We start from the raw sequence: 10,363 nt of genomic DNA on the forward strand, positions 1-10,363 counted from the left end.
CTTCACATAATATGACTTGAGCTTTTTTTCTGAAGAGGCTCAGTGATTCTTGTCATGCTTAAGTTTAATGTGCCTACAAAGTCAGGTGTGTCAGTGGATGGGCATGGGGTGGCTGTGGCTCAGTCGGTAGGGTGGGCTGCACACTAATCAGAAGGTTGGTGATTTGATCCCCAGCTCCTCCTGTCCACGTGCCTAAGTGTCCTTGAGCAAGACATTGAACCCTAAATTGCTCCCAATGGTGTACCATCGATGTGTTGTAAGTCGCTTTGGGTAAAAGCGCCAGCTAAATGAAATGTAATAATTGCCACTCTGCTTTAGTGTGCACTACCCTTATGTGCTGTTAACGCTGTCTCACTTTACAAGACTGTTCACTTGAGTGTACCTAGCAGATGATTGCATCAGCACTTAAAGAAGTAGAGATTTCTCTAAGTAACCTAATCAACTTCCATGCAGTAAATGGAACTGCATCATCCATGTATTGCTCATCTCTGAATATGCGGGTCAAGCAACAGACAAAACCTTAAATTAGAAAGGAAGCCAAAATACCGACATTTTGGGAGCAATTTTGTAAGAATTGTATTGGCCAAGAACAAGGTAACGCAGTGAAATACAAAAAGATATCCTTAATTCTGGCCCTAAATCCTTAAACAAAAGCATGCAGTGTTGGCAGAGAGAATGAAGAAAACACACTTTGAAAGCCGACACCAAAGAAAGAAAACTCCTAATTTGAAGAAAAGAAAACATGGCACGAAATCTCAGCAGTGTCATTACCGCATAAGCAGCTGTACCTGTTTCTTAGTCTCGCTGTTGACTTTGTGTAAATAATTACCGAATTATCACTGGTGTATTTAACCTGGGACCTCTGCTTAACCAATGATAAGGACTGCTGCTAATTAAAACCAATAAAGAAAAGATGACACGCAGTCTGGAGTGGACACAAATTGTAAGAAGATGATCAAAAAACAGATATAGTCACAGATGATTTAAGGGTGATGATGCATTTTGTGCACAAAGTGCTCCCTAAGAGCTTAAGAAAATATTAAAGCAGAAAATGTATTTACTATTTGGGCAATCATGTTGCTTTTTAAAATTATCTCCAGCGTTTCATTTAAGGAGGTTTATGCCTCTGTCATGTCTGAGCAATGTCTGAGGATATTTGTTTCTCTGTAATTTCTGCATGACTGGAAAGGACATTAAAATGTTTCACATTCAACAACAAGATGCAGATGCAGAAAAATTAACTGAATCCAGCTCTGGACCTTCCCTAAGGCCTCCACTTCCATGCCAACCTTATTCATGAATGTCAATGAAAATGAGGTTATCATATTTTCATTTTGCTCAGTTTAAACTTGTAGAAACAGTTTCTGGATGAGAAATTCCACCACTTGTATACTCACCAAATATATAAACGCAACCATTTTCTCTTCGTTCCCATTTTTCATACGTTGAAGACTTTTATGCATACAAGGTCAATTTTTTAACAAATACTGTTCACAATTTTTTTACAATCCGTGTTTGTGATAACTTCTCCATAGCCAGGATCATCCATCCACCAGACAGTTGTGACACATCAAGATGCCGATGAAACACCATGATCGTTGCACAGATGTGCCTCGGACCAGTCACATTAAAAGACAAGTCTAAAATGTGTGGTTTTATCTTGAAAAACTGTTTTTACAGTACAAAAAAACTTCCCTCAGTCCAAAGGATCAACTGGTTACAGTCAAGATTACAGTGACCTCATTTCGTCCTGTTCTTGTGAATGGGATCTCCAAATAACACATCGAGGGATTGAATTCAAATTTGGCAAAAACTTGAAGCATTGTCTGCTGTCATACCGACAACGCTGTCTTCTATCAGAATCAGCTTCATTGGCCAAATGTGAACACATTAGAATTCCTTACACATAAGTCGTCACTATATATTTTGAGTCTGGACAAACATAGATGTCAACTTCAGTTTGACTGGTTGGCATATACAAGATGTGTGGATTTTTCATTTGGAGTTTTAGAGGATGAGAGCTTTAAAGAAACTGCAGAAAATCATGCAAGGCTGCAAGTCTGTTTCCTGGTCTAAACTCTGCATTGTCCTGTTTTAGGGTTTCCAATAAACTCAGAAATAATCTAGGTATGAGAGACACACTATCCAAAGGATGCCAACTCTTCCAAACAAACCAGATTTTCCACAGGAAGTTCTCCAATTGTCCACAAAGCCCACATTGTCTGATGGGCGATTGAGATGCACAATGGAACCAGTGTGCCCAAGGAAAAAAGGTATGTAAGCTTTTTGAAAACTACTATGTTATTTAGTTTGATTGCCTATTACATTAAACATGCGTGTCATATCATGAGAAAAATGTAATTAATTATAACTTGTATCATGTTAACGTCTTGAAATAACAATGTTTTTTTTCGTGGTTCAGTCTAAACAAGATTAACCTAAATCCCACTGAACTAGAATATGGCACATTAAGTGTGTAAATACAGCTGGTATTTGTTACCATCACAAAATAAATTTGCCTAATTATCCATTAGAAAGAATGGTTTCAATGTTTTTAACCACTGTCTTCAGTGTTCTAAGAATAATAACTTCATGTTGGAAAATGTTTTCCAAATTAACCAAAGAAAACCAGTAAATGGTGGCTTTTCATAATTGGTCGTAACAGACTTTTATTACTAAGTTCACTGTCTCATAACCTTTTATGCAGCTGGCTCAACAGTTCTTTGTGGGCCAAACTCTGAACTAAACTAAATGGATATCAGTAAACACAATGTTGAGAGACAGCGAGGCAGACCATTATTCTCTCTAACTTTATAGTGGATGTCATGTACACTAAAAAACATCTGCATGCTCTTAACTTTATTCTCATATCCGAGTGAATAAATTAGAATCTGTTTAAATTCATATGTGCAGATGTGAATGAAAGAGAAAGCAGGGAATGAGCAAAAACCCTACTTTTTCTGCAAGGCAATGATAAAAAAAAATTCTATATATACAGTTGGCAGTCATGAAATCCAGGCTGAGGTTTTGTGAAGCTGATATTATTGCTGATTTTAGTTCAAGTTGTTATTAACTTTATGATTTCTAAAGAACTTGTTTTGCTTTTTTTGTGTGCATATGTGTGTGTGTATACTACAATGTCTGATGTTTACATTAAACTTAGCCAAAGTTTCAAATAATATGATAAATCAGCAAATTTGCAAGAGCGAAATCCAGACTTTTGGATTCTAACACTGTTTCTGGAGTTGTTTGACTGCTCTGCTTGGCTTCTGAATGTTGGCAAAGAAAGTGGGCTTTGAGGGAAGTGACATAAAGATTTTTTAGAGGAGTCTTAGAATATCCCCTTTATGAACTAAAGATGCAAGAAAAAAACATTTGTTGCATGTGTGGCAGTCATTACAGTCAAAGTGTGGTTTTACGATCGTTATGTCACTGGTTTATGACCTTTATGTGTTGCATTTTTTTTTCACAGTGAAAGAGTTTAATTACTTCATCATGAATATGGCAAAAAGACAAGGGAATATATTTCCAAGAGAATTTCCACTTATTTTACGATCATTATTGTGCAAAATGGATGTATCAACTGAAGAGGGATTATTGCTTCAAGATATAAAATCTGTCTGGGCCTGTTCTAAGTAGAACAAGATGATCTAGTGCTGACCACACCAGACTGTCTGACTACATTCAAATGCAGTGGATGTCACTTGTCTTGTCTTCATTAGAGACCTTTGATTTGGATATTTTAAAGTTTTTTGCTCGCCATCAATGTTTTTTTTTAACAGTAATTTTAAAGTACTCCTAAGTGTGCCAGTCATGTGGCAACCCGCCGTGACGTCACCAACTAGTTTGTAAACAGCTGTTTTTAAGCTGTGATTCTGGTGTTGGTTGACACCATCTTGGCCAGAATGACCATATTTGAGCTGGGGAGGAGCAACTGACTGAGAAACACAGGACACTATGTCCGCTTACCTACACCAGGAACCTGACTGCACCCCAGACCTGTCAATCAAACCACTACCCCAAACACCCTTCCCTTTGAGGCCTATTATCTAATCAATTATATAACTATTTTCAGAGGGACCAACATAACACTGATCAGAAAGAGTGAGTTTAACGCATGACTCCTTAATATTTTTTTACTTTGTCTTTCAGAGGAAGTTGATGATTTTTGATTTGGAGTCTATAGAGCTAGGGGGTCCTTAGAGTCATCGCCTAGCTGCCCTCAGTGGTATTGCGCTTTAAGGCACTTCCGCATTGACTTGTCAGACCCGGACACTGCATTCATTTTTATATACAGCCTATGGTGCCAGTACACCCTGACATCACTGATTTATGTGTTTATAGGTGCAACAGATCACTCTTCTGATGCCACCCACCAGTCTTTTGCATTTAAGTGCCTTAAAGAAACAGTTAGCTTTTTCCAGTTGATTTTAGCTGTAACCAAACCAATGGTCATGTAGCTACTGTAAATGCATAGTCAGGTTACAAAGCTGCATAGCAAAAGATTGTCGACAGCAACAGCGGAGCAGGTGGATTACGGAAGAAAAATCAGGAGAGATTCAAAATACACCTGTCCAAAGTCCACCTGAAACTGGAACTAACAAAAAAGAATCCTATAAAACTCTAAAAGGGTTTGTTTATTGATAAACTGATATGTATTTAATTACTTTATATTGAAAATTCAGATCCTATAGTGCTGTTAGGGTCAGTCTGCTCAATAAGAGAAAACCCTTTCGTCCATTTGCAGTACTGTTATTATAAAAGCATTGGTTAGAGCAACTTTATTTCAACAACTTTTGATATCTGTTTTTTGTATTTGTGAATAAAAATTATTCTGTCTGTGGAACTGATTTCTGGCTGAAGAAAAACTTTCAAGTATAAATGCACGGAAAAGTTCAAATCTTTAACGGAAATGAAAAATCATCGCATCAATACTCCTCCAAACACAGTTGTTTTCTGAAATACAGTAGGATGAGTCTGTGATAAATAGACGCTGACTAATTGAGTGGGAGATGACCTTATATTGTTGCTAATTAACGCTGCATTCATAATTAACCATTATCACTTACTTTAAATTACACTCAAGCAATAACTGCAAGCAAAAGATATGCAGCAATTATATCTGATAATTTGCAAGCCATTTTTAATTGAGTCAGCTCGTTTCATTCACGTCTCAGGGATGGGTGATAATTACTGTGAATGACTCAAGAAAAACACAATTAGCGGATAATACAGTGTCACATTAAAGTGGAGAATGTTTTTCAACCAGCAGCATAAGTTTAGAATTGAATCACAGTGAAAGAGCTCAGGGGAAAAGTGACTAATGGTGTCAGTGATCATGTTTACTCAGCTTCCTTCCGTTTTCCCAATTAATCCGAAACAGATTTAGATTTCGCCAATCATTCAGACAACATGCTAAGTAATTGTAAACATGGCTGATGCACTTGGTTTCAACTTTAATATTTATTTGAAGAGATGTGACATAGAAGTTGTTGAAGTCACTTGCATCCTTCAGCCAAAATGACAGAAGGGTGTGTGTGTGTGTGTGTGTGTGTGTGTGTGTGTGTGTGTGTGTGTGTGTGCGTGCGTGTGCGTGCGTGCGTGTGTGTGTGTGTGCGTGCGCGCGCAGTTGTACATCTGTCTTTGTGACGCATCTTGGCCTGTACTAACTTTGGGTGCAAAGGACAGTTTTAAGCATTAAGTTTAATGAATTTATGTCTTGCCTTTATTACACAGTAGAGACAGATGACAGGGAATGAGAAATGGAGAATGACATGCAACAAAGGCTCCTGGTTGGCACCTCCAATTTGAAAGCCACCAAGGTGTCCTCAAACTGTTGTTTGAGGTTATGACTTGGTTATAGTGTTAAAATTTGAAGTTGTTTTGTGTTTGTTTAGTTTAGGATATGTTTTTGGTCAGAAATCAAGTAATGCTCGGGGTTAAATCTGCAATTACTGATTTATTTTATCAGTTGAAGGTTTTTAATCTCATAAAACTGCTGGCTTCTATCCAGCAGATACATTTGGAGTCTGGTGTTTTGGCCAATTGATGAATGTAAATCCAATATTTACTCTAAGTTTAGTTCTGTTTTTATCTTTATCAACTTTGGTATGAAATATGTATCTTTTCAAGCATCACTAAAAGTGACCCCTTTCAGATAAAAGTTGTCAAGTGACCAATTGTTGATATAAAAATATATTTATTGAAGCTTTTATATGGTTATCAGCTCAGAAACGCATGTCAATAATGGTGCTGTTATAAAACATAAAGCATACAAAACGAAAGAGCTATTTCCTGAAATGTTATTTGTTGGCACATTTTGAACAGCATGGATGTGAGCCTTATATTCATTTAAATTACAGCCTTTCAACTTTATCATCTATGTGAGGACTTATTAATCATAGTGACACATTCTGCATATTTTTGGACCAGATCAAAATCTGTGAATTTATCTCAGGGAGCTCATGATTAATTTGCGATGGAGGTCAAGAAAGGAAAAAGTATAAGTAAATATCATTGAATTCCCAAGTGAACTGTTGAGTTTGATTTTAGGAATGCCAATAAAAAGGAATCATGCAGCTGAATAAACATAATCAATGTGAGAAACAGATGTGGTATGATGATTATGTGCAAACATTGAACAATATCAGTCGGATCTTTGGTTTATTTCACTTAATCTAATCAGCAGAACGATATCAACTGCTTTTTTTTTTTTATCCTAAAGTATGTAGTAAGAGATGCAGAATGTGGGTTTTTTTCTGTTAAGAGAAAGCAGTGAGGATTTCAATCAGATACAGGCTGTATGAAGTGTGGTTGAGCCAACGACATGGAGGGCTTTATGTTAATGACTTCCACACTATCCATTCCAGTGCTCTGCCTTTTGAACTAGTAAACCTGGTGCTCTGGTATCTCTCTGGCTCAGTTGGTAAACATATGTTTCATATTCTGCTTCAATGAATGTTTCTCATTGTGCAAGGAAGGAAAAAACAGGGAGTCACTTGTTACCCATCCTAATTTATGTAATGGAATTTAGAAGGTTTTTTTCTGTAATTGTCTTCCAATGCATTTGAACCTTGTCCTTGCAGCAACTACAAGCCAAGAGAGTTTCAACACACTTACTGAGACCTGTTGGTTCAATGTTTCACATGGGTTTTGAAGTGAATATAAAAAGAAAACCAACAACAACAAAAACCCAAACGTACCTATACATTTAGCTCAATGCAGTGTGACTTTGGTTCAGTTTGGTTTCAGGAGCAGCATTGTTTGCAACTATGTAGGATTCTTTGCCACAGAAAAACCTCTGGCTGTACTTGTCCAAAAATTGACACATGGAATCAGTCACTCATCAGAAACTCTTGGCGGGAGGCGCAGGAAAATACTGTGTTGAGCAGATCAGTGGAGACGTGAAGCAGTGGGTGTTCACTGCTACTTCAACAAATGTTTCCAGAGTTCTTCCTCAAAGTTCTCTGATTCACTACTGATGAAAAATGTATTTAATTGACAGTGACATTTTTTTTTTATTATTAGTTGTGTTGCATATGCTTGCTCAACAATTTTTTTGTTTTTATTGACATTTCGTGATTTCTTTGGCTCCTTCATCACAGGATGGAAGGGGTTAATAAGTAGGTGGGAATGTTGTAATATGTCAGAGTGTTGAATTATAACTGCTTGCCTTGGTCCCATTTATACTGGCATTGCTTGGTCACCTTAAAAAAGCACATTGACAGAATCACTGTCAATGTTTTAGACAAGATACGGGGACTGATTTAAAATGTATACAATCACCCCATACAGACCTTAAACAAGTTTTCAGGAGTGGTGGTTTCATCCAGACAAAGGAGCAAATAAAAAAATAAAAAAAACCATAAAACGTACCCCCTTTGATAATGGTTTAGTAGATAATCACGATACTCTACCTGCGTTGAGCAATCCCAGTGTGACACATCATACACGCTGTGTATAATTCAAGAATGAGTAATTAGTAAACAGTTATTGCGCAACATTTCCACTATAATGTCCACCCAGCCTTTTTTACAGTATGTGTCAGTTTTTCTGGTAAATTCCTCGGTTAAAGTTAGCAGCAGGTACTTAGTTAAGCTGGAAACCCATTTTCTTAGTAGGAGATAATGTGATTTGTTTCCTGTATTGAGCAACAAGGTTAAAGACCTACATTTCCACCAGAAAAAGAGGGGGGTGGGGGGGGAATGTGATGCAGTGTCAGCTTTCAATGTTCTTACTTGTGATAGGATCAGGTGTACTTTGAACAGGCTTGTGTTTGGTTAAAACTATCCCTGCACAGAATGGGTGGGGTAATGTGATGTGTGTTTGAACAGACAAGGTGTATTCTCCTGTTGTGATACATGCTCAGGCAAAGAACAGGCTTGAATGGAATCTTTTACCTCTAACCCTGGAGAGACCATACACCAAGGGATTACCCACTCTTTGGAAATAACGGATCTGATTGTTCATTAAAACCACCATGGAGACAACTAGTGATACCACAAAAATCCTTGAGAAGGGTCCGGAATACCTTCGAAAGCAAATGGAACTGGAGAGTGAGACAAAAGGAGGCATGAGTGCTGTGGAGAGACTTGCTGCAAGCAAACCGAAATACATCAAAAGCCAACAGGTGGCCAACGCAACGCAGGAGCCGGTGATTAGTCTTGGTTCTGCTTCTGTGATTAGCACTGGGTCGTCTAACCGAAGCTCGAACCGTGGAGGGAGTCTCGTCACAGTGGTTGACCCAACAGATCACACAAGTGCTAAACAGAACTGCTCTCCAGGGCAGGTACGTCGCTCCTGCTTCAAAAAACGGCCAGACTCTCTTCTTTTTTACAGACAGAAATGCGAGTTGCTGAGAGGGTCAGCAAATGACCGCAAACACCATATAAATCGTAAGTTGCTGCTTAACTCTATGAATAAAAATAACCCATTACCTGAGACCGAAGGTAAGGAAAAAATCCCCATACTTGGGGGCACAGCAAAGGAATGCAGCTCACGTGTAGATACCTCTCAATCAGAGACAAGGTGGAATGGGGTGGCAAAACAATGCAGCACCAGAAGTATTGATTCTGGGACAAAGCTTCAGGCTGGTGTTGTGAATGCATCTAGTGGTCTCCTTACAGTTCCTGAGTTTGAAAGAAGGTCTGGCAAAGGGGTCAGTCGTTCTCACTCTGACATCAGCTCCAGGTACTCCAAAAACTTTGCAGACTTTGATGTTTTTTTCAAGTACTGCGGACTCGACGTTGAGGTCATCGACTCCTTGGGGAAGGACAACTTTTCGGCACGCTCTGATGAAATCGCAATAAACATTCAGAGTGCCATCGTGTCCACGTCAGATGATGACTTCTGCAGAAACAGTGGCGACAGCGATGGGCTGCTGGAGGACGAGTTACATGAAAAGACACGTCAGGGCACGTCGGTTATTGAACGCAATGCTCGGATTATCAAATGGCTGTACAGCTGCAAAAATGCTAAAGAGACTGGAAAAAAGTTACGAGACCTTGAGTGACACTTCTTTTTCTACAGATGCTATATGGTTACCCAATACTGCCGGATACAACATACATTTTAAGCAAAACATGGACTTTTGACCACACATCTCTACAGTATTGCGTGTGTTCTATACTGTAACGATCATGTGTGCATTAGAGGCTACATGTGCATGCCTAAATGTTTGATTTGATCTTGTGTGACCATTTCAGCTGACATCTCAGAGTACAAGAAAAAAATGTAGTGTTTTCTTCAGTTCAGACTTAAATAGAACCACCTGTCTCTGTTGTTGAGTTCTCTGTCCCATTACAACCAAATGAAATTCACAAATACATTTTCACAAAACACACACAAACAAACATGTTATTTTCCTAACATTAGTTATCTTGAAAATGGACATATTTGAAGTTTTATTCTATCCTTCAGTTACATCCTACAATATTCAAGCAGGAACGTCAAAATGGAGTCATTTGTTAGATCTGGTCAAATCTGCATACTTGACATTGTGTGTCATGGTGTTAGTAGAAGCTATGAGTAAGAATCAGGTGTTTACCCTTCTCTTTTTGCTAATAATTGCTGTTCACATTTTGTTAATCCATTAATAAATGCTTACATAGGAATAATATGGTGATTTCCGTCAAGAACCTTTGCAAGGTAAATGTAACCTTTTATTTTAAGCCATGCACAAACATTTAAAAAAAAATATTTATAACATGCTATATTGTAGTTGTATACAGTTGTATTTTAAAATATTAATTGATGGCAGGTATTTGGCAACACGACATAATGGTAGACATCTTCTAAAAACAACATTGTAGCTTGTCATGACTTAAATGCTTATATACCGATGATAAATAATGGAGGGACAGTA

General features: G+C 38.0%; 1 protein-coding gene across 1 annotated transcript; it reads left to right on the top strand.

The window, feature by feature from the left end:
- Positions 1 to 8,369: 8,369 nt before the first annotated feature.
- On the top strand, positions 8,370 to 10,363 carry fam110c (family with sequence similarity 110 member C). Its single transcript, XM_069158718.1, has one exon. The coding sequence runs from the start codon at positions 8,480 to 8,482 to the stop codon at positions 9,509 to 9,511; it is 1,032 nt and encodes a 343-aa protein (XP_069014819.1). The 5' UTR covers positions 8,370 to 8,479; the 3' UTR covers positions 9,512 to 10,363.

This window comes from Embiotoca jacksoni, unplaced genomic scaffold (assembly GCF_022577435.1).
Source record: "Embiotoca jacksoni isolate LCO1_2020_lvr unplaced genomic scaffold, fEmbJac1.0.p SCAF_23, whole genome shotgun sequence".
In the NCBI taxonomy this organism is placed as follows: domain Eukaryota; kingdom Metazoa; phylum Chordata; class Actinopteri; family Embiotocidae; genus Embiotoca; species Embiotoca jacksoni.

Bases quoted from the DNA above. Each gene is read 5' to 3' on its own strand.
- fam110c (XM_069158718.1), top strand. From the start codon at position 8,480: ATGGAGACAACTAGTGATACCACAAAAATCCTTGAGAAGGGTCCGGAA.